The sequence below is a fragment of the Ursus maritimus genome, unplaced genomic scaffold (genome assembly GCF_017311325.1).
Source record: "Ursus maritimus isolate PB19 unplaced genomic scaffold, ASM1731132v1 scaffold_2, whole genome shotgun sequence".
Lineage (NCBI taxonomy): Eukaryota > Metazoa > Chordata > Mammalia > Carnivora > Ursidae > Ursus > Ursus maritimus.
This window is the reverse complement of record NW_024424452.1, coordinates 92,600,130-92,619,638: the sequence shown is the minus strand read 5'-3', so window position 1 is coordinate 92,619,638 and position 19,509 is coordinate 92,600,130. Positions and strand designations below refer to the sequence as shown.

Sequence of the window (19,509 nt, the reverse complement as noted above, 5' to 3'; positions counted from 1 at the left end):
GAAAACCCTAGTTAATAATAAAAACAGCAGCAGCAGCAGCAAATGATCATGGCAGGAATGGAAATGGACTTGAAAGACGAAGTAGGTTTCTGGTAATGGAAGGGAAGACAGTGATGGAGATGAAGCGAACAAGAAGTGTGGTGGTTAGGCCAGAGTATGGAATATTGATTTGTGGCCTAACAGGAGATATGTCCAAAAGGGATGAAGGCTAAGAGAGAAAAACACTGACTAGGGAAGATTAGGCCAGATTAAAGATGGCCCTGAAAGTCAGGCAGAGTAATTTAAGCTTGATTCGAAAGGAAAAAGGAAGCCACTGGAGAGGAATAATGCTATCAAAAGCGTTAGGGATTATTCTAGCAATGATAAACAGATGAGGGCCAAGGAGCCAATCTACAGCCTAAGGCAGTAATCCAGGCAGGTGGTGATGGACGACGACCTGAACTACAGCTTGAGGGTCAGAATGGAGAATAGAGGGTGAATATGAGAGGCGTTCTGAAACTGATGACATATGCGGGAATCAACAAGAAGGCTTCAATAATTATTACAAAATTTCAAACCTGATGACCAGAGAATGTTGATTACATTTATGAAGACTGAGAGTTTAGGGAGATAAGCTAATTTCAGAGGAAGGACAGAAATAGGAAGAGATATGAAATCCAAGAGGAAAATCTACCAGGCATTTGGAATCTGACATGTAACAGATTTTTAACTGGAAGACTTGCATCAGAATTCTGGCTCTGCCACTTACCATCTCTGATCTGAGCCAATTACTGAAACCTGAGTCTCAACTTATTTGTCTGTAAAATGGGGGTAAAGATTCATACATAATTGTTTTCTTTCTTTCTTTCTTTCTTTCTTTTTTAAGATTTGACAGAGAGAGAATGTATGTGAGTCGCGGGAGGGGCAGAGGGAAGAGAACCTTAAGCAGATTCCCCGCTGAGTGCAGAACCTGACATGGCTCAAGCACATGACCCAGGAGATCATGATCTGAGCCCAAATCACAAGCTGGATGCTTAACTGACTAAGCCACCCAGACACCCTGTAGAATTGTTTTCACATAAAACATCTTAGGAAAAAAATATAAGAAATTAGACATTGGTTGCCACTCCGCAAAGGAGTGGAAGGCAGAAGAGTAAGTGGAAATACTTTATGATATATGCCCTGTTGCAGCTTTTGAATTCCTGACACATGAACATATTGGCATAAAAATAATTTTAAAATAAAATAAAAGTGGGGGTGACATTTATTGTCTGTAGTAATAAAAAGCTCCTGAGAGTCAAAGAACTTTGCAAGCCCTACAAGCTACTATGCTGAAGAGCAGTTCAGAAGCTCAGGGAGAAGGACTAGATTGCTGGAGAACGCCCACACTGACGTGAGGGGACGCCGTCAGAACGGCAGAGAATGAACAGGAGGAAGCACCTAGATGCAACTCAAAGATGCAATTCTGAAAAAAAGTGGCAGTGAAGAATCCAGAAAGGATACAGTTCCAACAGTGGGAAAAATGAGTGCAAAGAAGTTCAGTGCAAAGAAGCCAAGAGAACGGGTAATTACGGCTGACAGTGCCAAATACACTAAAAGGAAAGATGACAAAGGCAGACAAGCCTCCGGATTTAGCATTAAGAACACTGGTGACATTTGAAGTGAATAAGCAAAAGTGATAGGGAAACAGATCCAAATGCAAGTGTATTAAAGAAAGAGTGAAGGATAAAGAAATAAAAGCAGACAAAGATGCTGTTTTTGAAGTGCAAAAGAAAGCAGTTTTTTAAAAAAGTGATTGTGTTTAATGCCGTAGTCTTTTCTGTTTATTCAAATATTTAAGCCATTTCCATTTACCTATGTCTTACTGCCTAAATTGTCCTGCCTTATGCTGTTAATTAGCTTATATTTAGGAATAAAATCCTCAGCCCAACAGCCCCAGAAGTTAAGGACTCTGTCTTGTATTTATAAGTATTCAAAATGATGTCTTATAGAGTGCTCTGTGTATTAAGAGACGTTTAACCTTTTGGGACAACCGAGAAGGCATGTGCAAGACATTTATGATAACAGTATTAATAATTTTTAAAAAGTAAAAGGAATTTTGCCATTTAAAAAATTGAGAAAAAGTGTTAGAAAAATTTTCGATAAAATTATTTACCATGTTATCTTCTGATTTCTGTCACTCAGCACAGTATTGGGTATCTAAAATGCCCTCAGTAAATACACACTGATTTCAAGGTTCGTTAATTCAAATCAGCTCAACAGAACACATCACAAAGTTCCCCAGAGATGGCATGTCAATCCTATTTCAACGATGAAATCCGGCTCGTTTCTGTTCCAAGGACATGACCTATTACAAAACACTCTTACCAGGTCCATTTTTCATATTGACAAAAAGGAAAAATCTAACTCTCCAAACACAGCCCCCTTTCTCACTCACTACCATGGTTTTCTTCACTCTTTGGTCTGAATTTCTCTCTCTAGGCTGGCTTACCTCACTGCTCAACTGAAGCTCTGTCCTGAATTACTGTTTTCTGGGTCAGTTCCTAAATAGGGGCTTCTCCTCTACCCTAGAATGGCACTGGCCACCAGGGATGTGTTCCAGAAAAGCATAGCAAAAAACTTATAATCTTTAAGGTACAGAAAAATGTTATGTTTAAAAGTACTGTCAGAGACGTAACCCCTCTAAATTTTCTGTTTCCATTGTACTAACCCACAAAGAAAAAGATGATTAAAAGAACTAATTCTCAGGCTTAACTTGTCATTCCTCCTAGTATTAGGTAAGGTACAAAACAGAGCTCTCAGGAGATATAAAGCCAAAAATAAAATTATGTCTTTGAAAATATACAAAACAGATAATCTTTCACTTTGTAACAGACAGGTTGTATAAATCAACTTCTTCAGAGAAGACTATAATAAACTATTAATACAAATTAACACCAACTAAAATGGATGTTTATGTTAGTAAGGTATAAAAAAAATCCAAACAAAACTATAAACACATGAGAAAATATTTTTGTTCCTATGAAGTTATTCTGTTTTTAACTACTTTAATAATAATATACTATATTAGGCCTTCATTTTGGGTTTTTAACATTCAGAATGAAAGTATTTCCTTTAAACTTGGAATGTATGATTCCATGTGGAAAATATAATACCTACCAACATACCAGTAAAAGTAGCAATGAAAAAGACACAATTGCTCTTGAAATACCAAAACTCAAAAATCAATCAGTGGTGGGTAAGATGGGATGCGAGGAAGGAAGGAAGGAAAGGGAAAAGGAGGAAACCTTAGAAGAAAAAGAATTACTCTTGGTAATTGGGAGTCAAATTCAAATTTGAAATCAACACACCATTATCTTGTAAAGGTTTTATCATGAGCACTGTTTTCCTCTGCTCTATTTCAATGTTTTCAAAAATATATCTAGGCTCTGAAGTAACGGTTATTTGACCACATCTATTTAGATAAAATCAATACGCTCAGGTTTCAGGCACACGAAAAAATTCTTTGTGAGAGAGACAAATATTAAAAAATATTTTTTTTTCAATTAGAATTAACCAAAGAAAACAGTTACAGGAAAGATAAATAAGAATAAAAAACTCAAGAGAAGATGTGGTTTAATGAAGAAACACTAGTAAGCTGTGAAATCAAAACATTTAACATTTAAGTCACTGTTAATGTGGCTGTGAAGTTCAGTGCATGTATTATGAGAAAATTTATTACAAATGAAGAAACCACTGCATAGCATAAAAAAAGAAGACAACTGATCATTAAATTGCAGATTATTTTAGTAAGACACAGGGGGAGAGGGGAGTGAAGGGCAGAAGAAAAGAAGAGAATTCAGACCTACTAACATTTGCGACATTTCAAAGACCACACTTTTCATTCTTAATAGAGATACACAGGCTCTTAGATTAATATACACCGAGTATAGAGAAAGATAAAGTAAAAAAAAAAAAAGTTTAATTAGCATGTAAAAATCTTTTTAATTCACTAGAGAATAAAAGAATAAAGAAAACAATCAAGGTAACAAAGGGAAGGAATGGAAGAAAGAAAACAAAAAGAATGTATAAAAACATCATAAAGTAAGATGGAGGAAGTAAAAACCCTCAGGTATATTAATAAATGCAAATAAGTCATGTCTTAGATTATATTAGATTAGATTAGATTAGATTAGATTAAGTCTAAGGAGGTAAATCTAATTGGATGCTATTTATAAAGGATGAAACCTAAATGACAGAAAAAGGTTAAGGATAATAAAATGGGCAGACCTAATAAATACATGCAAACAAAAATAAACAAGTAGCAATGTCAATGACACACAAGAATCTGAGGCAAAAAGCTTAAAATAGGAGACAGGATTCCTTCATATTATTAAGAGTTCTATTTGTGCAACCAGAGAGCATTAAGATTTTTAAACAGCTAGACACAAGTTGGTGTGAAATGCTAATAAATCCCAAAACTTCACAGATCAAAAAGAGAAAAAAACTAATTTAAGATCGTACACTTGAGTACTATCATCAATAAAGTAGATTCAACATAGCTTTATATTGAAATGATATTAGTAATATACAATATCAATATAACAAAATACAAACACATAATATGTAACACATTATAGACTATATATTTATCTACATATGTTACTTATAACATACCTGATATAATTATATAGAAAATATACTTTCTTTTCAAATCCTCCAAACTATAGCTGAATCTTTGAACTATAGTTCACCCGTGAGCTACCCAGGGTTTGGGTTGCTGTCTCCCTGCACAGTCAAAAATCCATATATAACTTCGGACTCCCCCCAAATTTAATTACTAATAGCCTACTGCTGACTGGAAGCCTTACCAATTAAACATAAACACTTGGTTAACACGTATTTCGTAGGTTATATGTATAACATACTTACAATAAATTAAGCCAGAGAAAGGAAAGTGTTACTAAGAAAATCATAAGGAAAATACATTTGCCGTATTGTACTGTATTTATTAAAAAAAAAATCCATGTATAAGTGGACCCACGCAGTTCAAATACATATTGTTCAAGGGTGAACTGCATTTATAAGAAGTGATCCTATACTGGGCCACAAAGAAACTTTAAAATTAGAAATTAATAACAAAAGGTTGGCAACAACAAAAATTCCATGAATACAAAAAACTAATCACTTCAAAAATAGAAATTTCGAGTTACAAAATAAATAAGTACTAGGGATGTAAAGTACGACATGGTGTCTATAGTAAACACTGCTGTGTAATGTACAGGAAAGTTAAGAGAGTAAAATCATAACAGTTCTCATCATAAGAAAAATTTTTTTGTTTTTATTGTATCTATATGAGATGATAGAAGCTAACTAAGCCCACTGCAGCAGTCATTTCACAATAAATGTAAATCAAACCATTATGCTGTATTCCTTAAACTTATACACTGATGTGTGTCAATTACATCTCAATAAAACTGGAAAAAGTATATGAATAAAGAAGAAAAAAATTAATTTCAGGGTCAAAGAAATCAAAATTGCTCTCCTGGAAATTAAAAAAACCCCAATCATTTATAATACTGCTAACAACCATTAAATACTTAGGAATAAATCTAACAGAATGTGTACAAGAGCTGTATGCTGAACACTAAAAACTGCTGATGAGAAACTGGGGAAGACCTAAATAAATGGAGAGATATACCATGTTCATGGATCAGAAAACTCAGTACTATTAGGATGTCAATTCTTTCCAAATTGATCTATAGATACAAATACCAATCAAAATGCTAGCAAGTTTTTTGGAGAAGCTGACAAACTGATTCTAAACTTTGTATGAAAAGGCAAAAGACCTAGAACATCCAAAGTAATTTTGATAGATACAAAGGTAGAGGACTCACACCATCTGATTCCAAGACTTACTACAAAGCTACAGTTATCAAGATAGTGTGCTACTGAGGCACTGGCTGGCTCAGTCAGAGCGCATGACTCTTGATCTCAGGGTTGTGAGTTGGAGGCCCACGCTGGGTGTAGAAATTACTTAAAAAAAATAAATAAGTGTGCTATTCACTTAAGGAGAGACACCTAGATCAAAGAAACAACAGAACTCAGAAACAGACTTATACAGATATGGTCAAATGATTTTCAACAAATATGCTAATGTAATTCTAGGAAGAAAGGACAGTCTTTTCAACAAATGGTGCTGGCACAACTGGCTATCTAAATACACCTCAATTCCTACCTTGTACTACATACAACAGTCAACTCAAAATGAATCACACAGAGTTGAATATAAAACCACAACCATAAAACTTCTAGAAGAAAAGACATGGCAAAATTTTGTGACCTTGGGTTCAGTAAAGATGTCCTACGTAAAACACAAAAAACACACCCTAAAAGAGGGAAAAAAAACCCACTAAATTTCATCAAAGTAAAAAAAAAAAGAAAAATTCACTCTCCAGAAGATACTGTAGTAAAGGCACTTACTAGTAGGAAATACCTGCAAAATACACAGCTAATAAAGTATTTATATCCAGAATATATAAAGAACTCAGTAACTAGAAGACAACCAAAAAAAAAAAATGCATAAAAGATTAGAATAAGCACTTCACCAATGAGATATAGATGACAAGCCTGTAAGATACTCAATATCATTAGTCATTAGGGAAATGCAAATTAAAACCACGGTGAGATATCACGATACACCTATTAAAATGGCTAAAATTATGAAGTCATATAATAGAAAATGCTAGCAAAGTCGGAGAACTAGAACTCTTGTACATGGCTGGTGAGTATGTAAAATGGTATAGTCATTATGGAAAACAGTTTGTCTTTCAAAGTTAATAATACATTTACCATACAACACAGCAATTCAGCTCCTAGGTACTGACCCAAGAAATGTCTCCAAAAGACCTGTACAATAGTAGCTTGATTTATAATATCAAAAACTGGAAACAATCCAAGTGTCCATGAACTTGTGAATGAATAAACAAACCGTGGCATGTCCGTACACTAAGATACTACTTAGCAATAAAAAGGAATGAATTACTGCTTAATGCAACAACATGGATAAATATCAACGAATTACTCGAAGTAAAGGAAGTCAGACCCAAAAGGCTACATACTGTACGATTTCATTTATATTCTAGAAAGGCAAAATTACAGGAACAGAAATCAGATTGGTGGTTGTTAGGGGCTGGGGAAAGGACTGACTACAGAGGAGCCTGAAGGAATACAGGACATTTTCCTCACCCCAAAAGTGAGGTGAGGAAAATGTCCTATATCTCATTTGTGGTGGTGGTTACACAACTACAGACATTTATCAGAACTCACTGACCAGTATACCTAGAAAGGTTTCTGTAAATAAGTTATACCACAATAAACCTGACTTTTAAAAATGCACTTCAGAGACACCTGGGTGGCTTAGTTGGTTAAGCAACTGCCTTCGGCTCAGGTCATAATCCCAGGGTACTGGGATGGAGTCCGGCATCGCATCGGGCTCCCTGGTCAGCGGGGAGTATGCTTCACCCCCTCTTTCCCTCTTGTGCTCTCTCTCACTATCTCTGTCTCTCTCAAATAAATAAATACAATATTTTTTAAAAATGCATTTCAAGTTAAGGGCAATGAGAGCACTAGAAGACATAATTTATGGAAAGTAGGCAATCTGCACTAAGGGGGAAATTAATAGCTTTAAGTGCTTTCATTATTAAACAAGAATAAAAATAAGTGTTCCAAGCACTTAAAAAAGATAAGAAAGCCATGCTTCTGCAAAGTCTAATTAAGAAAAGGGGGATATAATCACAAACAGTAAGAAAAAAATAAAAATAAAGATAAAATTTCAAACACAACAATATCAAAAATTATAATGTTTCTCTATATTGTTACTAATGAATCTGAGAAGCCAATTAAATGGAAACTATTATCAAAACTGGCTCAAGAAGAGGCAGAAAACTTTGATAGGGCGACATCCATGTAAGTAATTGGAAATACTCTCAAAATATTATCCCTGGAGAAAGTTCCAGATTCAGATGGACTTAGAACATCTTTTAAGCAGTATCTTTAGGAGACAGAAAATTTTGATATCATAGCTATTCACCATTTCAGAGCATAGAAAGAGAAAGCTCCCAATTCATTTTATTAAGACAGCATAACCCCAACCCTCCAATTTGCCAAAGTACACAAGAAGGAAAACTGTAGAACAATGTTACCTTTAATTAGAGCTACTCTTAAAAAAGCACTTTTATGTATATGCCAGACACCATATGTATAAACACCGCTTTACTCAAGTATCTTAACTGACAGTCCTCTATTTCCCTAGCCTAATGGCATTTCTATGTTTCTTTAAATTCCTCTCATGATAAAAACAAAAAGCAACCAGACAACATATTTAGCAGTACAATCTCAATTCTTTGCTCTTTAAAGCAGAACTCCTTTATTATTTATTTATTTATTAGTTTTTATTTAAATTTCAGTTAGTTAACATTTAGTGTAATATTAGTTTCAGGTGTACAATTAGTGATTCAACACTTCCATATGTCACCCGGTGCTCATCACAGCAAGTCCACTCCTTAATCCCCATCACCTGTTCAACCCACCTCCACCCACCCCCACCTACTCCCTGGTAACCATCAGTTCTTTTTTTTCTTTCAAAGATTTTATTTATTTATTTGTGAGAGAGAAAGAGAGAGAAGAGACTGAGTGAGCACAAGTCACGGGTGGGGGGAGGGGAGGCAGAGGAAGAGGGAGAAGCAGCATCCCTGCTTAGTAGGGAGCCTGACTTGGGACTCGATCCCAGGACCCTGAGATCATGACCTGAGCCAAAGGCAGATGCTTAACAGGCTGAGCAACCCGGGTGTCCCCATCAGTTCGTTCTTTATAGTTATGAGTGTTTCTTGGTTTGCCTCTCCCTTTTCCCCCCCATATGATCCTTTGTTTTGTTTCTTAAATTCCACACGAGTGAAATCATATGATATTTGTTTTTCTCTGACTGACTTATGTTGTAAAGCAGAACTCCTTTAAAAACACTTTCTACATTTACTGTCTCTGATATTTCTCCTGTTTTTCCAGTCAGTCTTGCACTCCAGTAAAACTGCTCTCGTGCAGGTCATCAGTGACTTCATTTTGCTAAATGCAAAGGCAAGTTACGAGTCCGCATGTCTTGGAGAATTCGAACACGGTGAGGTATCTCACAGAGCGGAATGCAGCCATCTTCCTACAAAACTCTCGGGACTTATCTCCTACCTCACTGGCTGCTGCTTATCAGGCTGTTTTGCTGGTTATTTCTCATTTCATCATTCCCTGAATCTTCTCATTTATTCTCTCGCCCTAGGTGACTCATCCAGTCTCATGACTTTAAATACCATCTACGAACTGATGGCCCTCATATGTACAACTTCATCTAGATCTGCTCATTAAACTCCAACTCCTTGCCACCTCCACTTGGATGTCTGACACCGTAAACTTTATTTGGTCAGAACTGAACTCCTGATCTTCAAGAAATAAGCCTCCCAGAGTCTTACCCATTCCAAGTAAATTTGTTGAAGCCAAAAACCCTGAATCATCCTTTCTTTCTCTTATACTCTATGAATAATTTGCCAGTAAATCTGTCAGCTTTGCCTTTAAAATATATCCAGAATATTACCACTTCTCCCTGCTATCTCCACTGCTCCCTGGGTTCAGATAACCATAGTATTTTCTAATTGGAGTATTTATAGTCACCTCCTAAATGTTTTTCCCTACTTCTGCTCTTATGTCCCTACAATCTAGTCTCAATACATCTAAGTCAGAGAGACTCTTTTAGAACAAGTATGCTAATGTCCTCTGTCCACCAGCCCCCAACCCTGGTAACCACCATTTTACTCTTTGTTTTCATAAGTTTGGCCTTTTCAGATTCCACGAGTAAGTGATATCATACAGTATATGTCTTTCTCTAGCTGACTTGGGATGGGGGGATAAGACAGATGTTGCTTAAGGTTACAAACTTACAAGCAGTAAGTCCTAGAGATCTAATGTATAGTGAATATGGACAATACTGTATGATAATCATCAAACTTGCTAAGACTCCAGAACTCAATTATTCCAACCATTGAAATTAAGAAATGATAATTACGCAATGTGATGGGGTACTAATTATCACTACAATGGCAATCATATTACATATATAAGTGTATCATATCAACAGGCTGTACACAGTGTTATATGTCAAATATATTTCAATTAAGAAATGCTAATGGCCTGTGCTAAAGTCCTTAGAAAGGACTCACAGGCCCTAAATGATCTGCAACCCACTCCATCCACCTTACAGCATCTCCGACTCAGCTCCCCCTACTGATAGTCACAGTGACCTCATACTCATGAACGCTCTCACTTCAGGCCTTGCTTGCTGTTCTCTCTGCTGGTAATGCTCTTCTTTCAGAGGCTCACGAAGTTGGTGGTCCTTCCTTTAGGTCTCTGCTCAAGTGCCAACTTCTTAGTGAGAGCTCCCCTGGCCACCCTATGAAACACTGCAACCTCCATCTTCCACACTCACTACCTCTTCCTTGACTTCTTCTCTACCTAGTAGAAGCAAATCCAAACCTTCTCTAGAGAAATTCTTCTTCAGAGAATTCCCACACACACTTTTCCAAGGAAAATGAGTAGCTCAAGGTAAAAAACAGGCAAGTATATAAGGAAAAAGGGTACTACGAAAGAGGGCCAATAGAAATGGAGAGCAGAGACATATCTGAAAAGACTTTAGATAAGCTGGAGAAATAACTATTGAACTAAAACAGCAGAAAGTATTCACAACATAGCACAAAGAAATAAAGAGATGGAAAAAAGAATATAAGGAACATGGGGGATTAACAGAAGGGCTAATATATATTTAAGTGATGATTCAGGAGGAAAGGCAATATCTGAAAAAATTATGGCTGAAAACTTCCCAGAACTGCTGAAAAGAACCAATCTTACAATTCAAGAAAATCGACAGTCTAGACAGTTTAAATAGAAATCTATAATCAGATGGTTCATAGTGCAGAACGTCAGATTAAAGAGAAAAATTTTAAAGCAGGAAAAAAAAATTCCTTCAAAAGAGGACTGCTATTCTCAGCAGTAATAATAGAAATCAGTAGACAGCAGAATGGTAGCCTTGACGTCCTGCGCATTCTACTCCCAGAGAAAGTGTCTTTCAAGGTTGAGGGCAGAATGAAGACATTTTAAGACAAGTAAATACTGGGAGAGCTTACCACCACAGACCCTCACTAAAAGACTTTCCAAAGACAGAAGAAAAAGTATCCCAGAGAGAAAGACTGAGATGCAAGAAGAGTAAAGACAGCGGAAGGTCCAATCAATGAATTTATAAAACTACAAAATTGTTTGATAGAATTAAGACACATGATAACAATACATAAGAGTTTAGAGGGATATAGATGAGTAGTGTATTTTAAGGTCTTTGCAGCAGAATTGACATAGGACATAACTGAATATAAAGATGCATTAAAGAAAGACAGGAAGTAAAACAATAATCTGTTTCTTTTTAAAAGATTTTATTTATTTATTTGAGAGAAAGAGATAGAGATCACGAGCAGGGGGAGCAGCAGGCAGAGGGAGAAGCAGACTCCCCGCTGAGCAGGGAGCCCGATGTGGGGCTTGATCCAAGGACCCTGAGATCATGACCTGAGCCAAAGACAGACGTTTAACCAACTAAGCCACCCAGGTGCCCCTAAAATGATTATAATCTATCACACAGACACATCCAGGAGAAAACTGAAGTAGATACATTAACATCAGACAAAAGAGATGAAGGCAAAAGATGCAGTACAGAGATCTAAAGAAATGAAAAGACGTAGCATGTTCATGCATTAGAAGACTTAACATTCTAAAAGTATCAACTTGTTACAAATTGATCTTTCCATTCAATGGAATCCCAATGAAATTATCAATTTTTTCCAACTTTTTTAAAAGTGAAATTTGATCAGTTGCTTCTGAAATTTATATAGAATGCCAACGGCCAATAAAGTGCAAATATCCATAATATACAAAGAATGACTACAAATCAACAGAAAAATAAGACTTGAACAGCCACGTCACAAAAAAAGGAAATCCAAATGGTCAATAAACACATTAAAAGGATGTTCAACTTCTTTAGTAATCAAGCAAACAGAAATTAAAACTACAACTTCTAAACTGTTTAGGATGTAGCTCAATGGGCATTCTCTTTATTTGGAATGTAAACTGGTTCAGTCACTTTGGAACAAAGTTTGACATTACCCCCAAAGCTGAAAATATACATATTCTGTAAGTCAGCAATTTCACTATTAGGTATATAAAAAAACTCCTGCACATAAGTGCCAGGAGATAAACTGAAGAATGCTCATAGCAGCATTGTTTTGAAGAGCCGCATGTTAGAGCAAGTAAACTGTGGTCCATTCCATATAATACTGGAATACTACATAGCAATTAAAGGAAAAAAACATGCAACCATATGTATGAGTCTTGTCAGTATAATGTCAAGCACAAGAAATAAAAACAAAAAGTAAACATTATTTTTCAGGTGGTAAAACAATAAAGAGCGAAAAAATGATCATCACAGAAGTCATAACAGTGGTCTCCCTTGGGCTGGCTTTAGGATTCTGATCGGGGAGGACAGTGCCAGGGAAGGTGGCAGGCTTCTGTGAGCCTGCGGTATTCTGTTTCTAGCTGGATGGTGGCTACTTTGTTTTCATTTACATTTATTTAAACTGTTAAATATTTATTTTACATACTTTTACGTATGTGTGATCTATCATAAGGAGAAAAACAAAAAGGGATGATCCAGTGCCTTCAGCTGGGTTTGGTTCCCTTCGGTGTCTGACTGAGTACATTCTCTTCTCGGAAAGACAGTATTATTTAGTAGAAAAAGCATTAGCGGACAGAGCTCTCTTAATTAAAATCTTCATTAAGTCCTCTTAGAAAGCTCTCTTAAGCATATTAAGTCTCTCTGAACCCTAATTTGTTCATCTACTAAATGCAAATACTAACAACTACCCTTATCTCTTGGGATATTTGTGACTATCAATCACAATTTACTGAAACGTGTTTAGAAAATTGCAAACAAAAAACCAATTAGCACAGCAGCTGAGTTTCATAATCTGAAATGCAAAGGTTTTTGTCATACGGCAGCTATGATGACACCAAGAGGTAATAAAATCCGTGAAAATACAGGTCAAATTCTAACAATCTTCCATTTCACTTTAAAACAGCATTTTTAAGAAAATGGTGCACCTGTTAAGAGTAATGAATAAACAAATAGGGTTCCGTTTTGAGAAAAAACAAATATAAAACATTAACCTAAAAAAATGCTATAGAAGATGCCACATTAAAAGTCTAGAGATTGAGACCTGCCCTTATATTTATTAAAGAAAACTTGAGAATGTCCTTCCTCTCCATGCAAAGGAAAAATATACTTTGTGGAGTTACGCTTCCAGCACCTTCTCCCTAATAAATCACAGTCAGCACCAACTGTTCTCCCTAAAGTGAGTAAAGGAGATAGGAATTAAATAAATGATTTCATGGGCTTCTCAATCAGCCTTAGTGCTGCTATGAGAAAATTCACAAGAAACTGAGAAGCAAGTCTAACTCACTAAAGAAACTGCAACATGAAAGGATAAAAGTTTTATGTATTTACTTTGCCACTTTAAAAAACAATACCTGCCACAAATATCAAAAATGCCCTTAAATCTTTTTCATGTTCAAACATTTAAAAGATGACGAAGATACAAAAATGTAAAGTAGAATGATTTTTTACAATGTTGTATTATTTTTCTCCAAAAACATATTAATGTTCAAAGTTCTACATACCTGAATGTTTTCCCTACTCCAAGTGTGTGGTGTTTTATTGGCAAGTAATTTCAGATCTTGAATAGCAAGTCTCTTTACTGCTTTCCTAGGGTCATTCTTCAAATATTGCAATAGAAGCTGAATCTATGAAAGAAATAAGTCATGTGTGAATAATACGGTCACTGAAATTACCGTGTGTAGTATAATTCAGTCAACTTTTAGATTTGAGACAGAATTCACTTCCAATTGCAGCCTTGTCACTTATTAGCTATGTGTCCATGTTTGGGTCGCTTTCTTGTCATGCATACTTATCCCTTAACTTGTAAGGTTCTAGTGTGGGACCTGGCTTTGAATATTCAATTCTTTCTTTTCTCTCCTGGCAACCCCACACTCTGCCAGGTACCCCCACCTCCACCTCACATTCCTAAAAGGCTCTCAAGTGTTAGGACAGTCAATACAGAAAAGAAAAAGCAGGCAAAAGGAAATGAAAGTGATCTTTATCAGGGAAGGGATCTTAATATTATCAAAACTTATGGGATACTTATTTTTTTTAGTTTATACTTAATCCGCAAGTTTACTGAAGAAAAGGCAGTTTAAAGAAAATTGGAATTACCTGCTTAGGCGTATCAACCAAAGAAGAAGCTGCAAGCAGAGTAAAGGTATGCAAAGAAACAATCACCATTTTGGTGGAGGGATAGGATGTGACCAGCTGCTGCAGAAGCTGCCGCGCGCTGGACGCCAGGATCGCATCATGGTGCATGTGCTGGAGAATGGGGATTAACTTCAGTTTCAGGTCTACTGGTGTCGCTAAACCTGGACACAAAAGGAATCGTTAGGGACAGATTTCTGACTGTCATCCTTGATAATATTTCACATTTAAAAGTGATTCAATTAGAGTGCCTGGGTGGCTCAGCTGGTTAAACATCGGCCTTCTGCTCAGGTCATGATCCCAGGGTCCTGGGATCAAGCCCCGCATTGGGCTCCCTGCTCAGCGGGGAGCCTGCTTCTCCCTCTACCTTTCCCCCCTGCTCACGATCTCTCTCTCTCTCTCACTTTCTTTCTCTCAAACAAATAAAATCTAAAAAAAAAAAAAAAAGGATTCAATTAGCAACATGACCATTGAAAAACAAATAGTATGCTAATGTTATGTTTATGACATTAAAGATAATTATAGTAGTGCTAACCTAATTAAGTTCAATAGTTTTTTTCCCAAAAGCATTTACCTTAACACTAGTTTTCCAGTGAGTATAAAGCTACACGCTGACAGTAGAAAATGCCTTTAACAGGCACAGTAGAAAGCAAAGTCATATTTGCTGTCTATCCCTTCTCACAGCATGCTAAAAAGATTCATACATACAGGTACACATACACCTATGTACGCACATACTCAACGGCCACAATTTAATTATATTTACAATTTTAATTATTTCCTTCAACACTAAGTCAAGACCTGGATATGAACAGACTGTACGTGGAGCGGTTCTGAAGTTCTCTGAACTTTGGGTAGCAATGTCTTTTTTAACTGCCTACACAGCTGGAACTCAGGATTAACTCCAATGCATCTTTTGCTGTCAACACTGCAGCTACACAAACAAAAAAAATCTTTTCTCCTACAGCATGGCTTTGTGATGATAGAGAACAAAAAACTGTCAATCATAATTTACTGCAAAAAAGCAAATTTATACTCCGCAGAGCACTGTTTCTTGCCGTTGTGAAGTAACTGTTAGTGTGACTATTTGAGCACATTTCAACATCTAGGGGTGGCTTACAGCAACAACTCCCTGGCTATTTGGCCTCTTTTTAAGTCTGGCCAAAGCAGAGAGCCCCAGGAGATGGGAGGGAGAAAAATGAAGTCAGAGTCCTGACTCCCTGGTTTTCTCTCGGCAGTCATATATATATCATGCTTATGTTATTAACATTTTGATCCTTAAGGTACCAAATGCATTTGACACTGCTGGCCATTCTGTCTTTGAAACTCTCTCTCCCAAAGGCATACTCTTCCTGGTTTTTGTCCTTCCTCTGGCTCTTCCTTCTTAATCTCTTTGTATTCATCTCTTCTATCCACACTTTAATTTCTGGTATTTCTTTGGGTTGGTAATAAATGGTAATAAATTTTCTTCTCACCCTTAATACTTTTCCTGAGTGAGGCAATATAATCCCACAACTTTCATTATCAGCTATATGCTAAAGACTACCTCTTACCCCTCCCCCCTGCCCCTGAACTTCAGGTAACAGAAATCCCATTACCTCCCAGTCACCTCCACTGGGATGTACAGTTAGAAGCATTCTGTACTTAGGGCCAAAAAGAACTTCTGATCTACACCACAAAACTGCCCCTCTAAAAATTTTTCCCATTTCCGTATATGACAGCCTCATCATTTTAACTCCTCAGACCCTGGAGTCTTTCTTGATTCCCTTACTTCTCTCACACCCCGCATCCAAATTTATTAGCAAATCTTTTGGGTTCTATCTTTAAAATATAATCCGAATCTGACTATGCCATTCTGCTTCCATTGACATCACACTGGTCACTTTCACCACCATCTCCGGACTGGATTATTGCAAAAGTCTCCTAAGGATTCTCCCTACTTAGGCCTTTCCCCATGGCAGTCTCCTGTCTCGTATCCCTCCCCTCTTCCTCCGCAAATCTGTGCTCCACCCTGCAGTCCGTGGAATTCTTTGTGTTTACAGACATTTTTATTGGTTTAGAGACACTCAAGAGATTTTACTTTGCAGAAACACAAGCAACTTAAAATTAAATGTGAGGATATTTTAATACCTCAAACTCCCCTGCCATTTCCATATCTTGGGGCTCCAGCCTTCCTTCACTTGCCCTCACTGCCACTCCTGTGCTTTTTTCCCCTCTTTCTCTTTCAACCCTCCTAGTTCCTGTTCTTTTGCTTTAAATTTTTTTTATAGCTAAAACTAAAGAAACAATAATGAATCTTAGGTGTATAAATTAATATGCATACATACATAAATTACATACCAATATACTCAAATAACCATCACCCAATATACACAATACTCCAGCACCTTAGGAGGCTCACCTATATAGCTCCCATCAACTCCCTTGCTATCTGCCCAATCTTTGGGCTTAGCCAGGGAAGAGCCCCAGCAGAGCATGGGAGGGAGAAGAAAAAGGTCAGAGTATTTATTCCCTGGATCCTACTCTATGGAGTCACATCAGGTCATATCACACTGAAGGTTAGTTTTTCAAAGTGGCCCTCTTGACATGACTCCAGGTTTCTGGTAACCATTCCCCCTCTGCACACTTGGGTAAAGGACTACATTATCCCCTACATTTCACCCTGCCTACACCTCTGTAACTGTTTCTTCCTTCAACCTTGCTTGGATTATTTTAATCGAGAATGACATCTATTTCCTGCTGCAATCTTATCTGATAGAGCCAGGGTTCAATAAAACTCCTCAATGAATGAGTGATGCTTCCTTTTAATGACAGCTTTCTGCAGGAGAGCCGTTTTCTGGCAGTGAGAAAAAAGGACAAAGGAAAGGAGAACAGGACAAAGTTCAACCACTGTATCTTGGTCTTCAAGTAATTTTAATGTGGCTCCATTTGCTCTTCTGTAAAAGAGACATAACAGTATTGCCTATCTGAGTCTGCCAAGTTGCACAATTCACAGGAATGCCATGTAGAAAAATACAAGAAGGTGGTGCTCTCCGAGCTGCACAGTGCTGGAGCCCCAGGGCTCCCTTTTGTGACTAGGATTGGGAACAAGTGGGGCCAACGAACACGAAGCATAGCATGGAAGATGAGACTCAAAAACTAGGGCCTTGAAGGCTATGGAAAGGAATCTGGATTTGAGTTTAGCTGCAACTGGAAGACATGGAGGGACATTAACAGAACACGGAGGAGCCCCAGGGCTTCTAACAGCCCTCTGCTCTCCCAGATCAGACTGCTTTTCCCCTAAATATCTGTATTTCTCACACAAATATCATTTCATTAGACGCTTTCCTTCAACAACATATACGAAATATAAAGTGCCCTGTTCCACCCTGGGGTGTGAACTCTACTCTGGGGACTCTATCCTTTTTACCTTGCTTTTTCTCCACAGCAACTGTTATATCACATTTTTATTTGTCTATTGCCACCCCTCCCCCATTTCTGCCACTAGAATGTAGGTTACGTGAGGGCAAGGACTCCGTTTTGTTCACTACTGTATCCTAAGCACCCAGAACAGTTTTGGCATTTAGAAGATGCTTAATAAATATTATTGGAATGAATTAGTGAATGAATGGTGACAAACACATAGTAAGTACTTAAAGAGCTATGAATATTAATATAAATCCCAGTAAGTTACTTCATAATACTGAATGAAGCATACATACCTTGAATCATTTCACTGATTTTGTTACAGATTCCTACAGCAAAATCCCTTTGGAAAGAGAGAACAGCAAAAACTTTAAAACCAAAAAAATTACATTTGCTTAAGTTTCCTAAGGACATAAACAGAACACAATCAACACAGGAGAAAAATACTACTTCAAATCGTTACTAATATTCCAAACGTCAGCTACTGGGGGTAGGGTAAGAAATGCAACTAAAACCAAAACTCCCACCAGCAAATGGGCTTATACCAACACCGTTCCCAAGCGGTATGCAAGGGAAGATGCTCTGATTCAAGGGGGCTGTTGCAGGGGCTGGATGCCACTGTCTACAAGATTCAAGGTCATTATCTCAGTCTACGATATTTTAGGATGCGCTTTTAATTAAGAAAAGCTTTTAACACTGTAAGCTGATTATATAAGCAATAAAATATATTTCAAATATTCTAAATTTTAGAAAAATAGACTAAATACGAAGTAGAAGCCAGTAGGAAATATGGGCAGACTCTTAGCAAAAGCCAAACTATTTAAAGTTGGCCTTTTTTTTTTATGTTATATATGTTTAAAGTGTTTTTCAAGGTGCTGCTTTTGATTCCATCCCAATAAAAATATCACTGAGTGCTGCAAAAGTTATTAATAACATGAATATTTGGGATAAGACATTACATCGTATGTAAGGAAATATAATACAGATAATATGATCAAGCCTGGCTCATTTAGCCATGATAAATGATATATAAGATATGAAATATTTCCCCTCCATAGTTCAATGGTTGTCTACATAAAATATTTCCTGCCATTAAGGTATTACTTGCCATTTTCTTTTTCTTTTTTTTTTTTTAAGATTTTATTTATTTATTTAACAGAGACAGCCAGCGAGAGAAGGAACACAAGCAGGGGAAGTGGGAGAGGAAGAAGCAGGCTCATAGCGGAGGAGCCTGATGTGGGGCTCGATCCCATAACGCCGGGATCACGCCCTGAGCCGAAGGCAGACACCTAACGACTGCGCCACCCAGGCGCCCCTACTTGCCATTTTCAATTCCATTCTCTCATAAGTGAATAGTAGAGTTTTCCAGAGGCTATCTGATGTATAATGACAACATCTCTTGACAGTTAATGGAATGTGTCATTGTGCATTCTTGTGTTTCCTAGAATTTTCTAAGGTAGTAGGTTTAGGTTTAGTGTACAAATATGCTTTCTGAGATTAACTAAGTTCTCACTTCTTCTCCTGTACTTGTACTATATTTAACATATCTATTATTATTTCTATAACCTCATTATCATCCAATACATCATTATTTTGAAATCCTTAAGTTTTCCTTATGCTTATAGAGAAACTTATCAGGAAGTATACATTGCCATGCTTTGCAATAAAATTCTGAAAGATTTTTCTAAAATCTTATCTAAAATTGC

The 19,509-nt window shown here is 36.9% G+C and overlaps 1 protein-coding gene across 1 annotated transcript in view; it reads right to left on the bottom strand.

The window, feature by feature from the left end:
• INTS7 (integrator complex subunit 7) overlaps window positions 1-19,509 on the bottom strand; it is an 88,873-nt gene that overhangs the window by 43,487 nt on the left and 25,877 nt on the right. The window contains exons 5-7 of the mRNA XM_008701174.2: window positions 18,100-18,146; window positions 14,363-14,562; window positions 13,771-13,893 (exon numbers count right to left, since the gene is read on the bottom strand). Coding sequence (XP_008699396.1) covers window positions 13,771-13,893; window positions 14,363-14,562; window positions 18,100-18,146 — 370 coding nt within the window. The remainder of the gene's footprint in view (window positions 1-13,770; window positions 13,894-14,362; window positions 14,563-18,099; window positions 18,147-19,509) is intronic.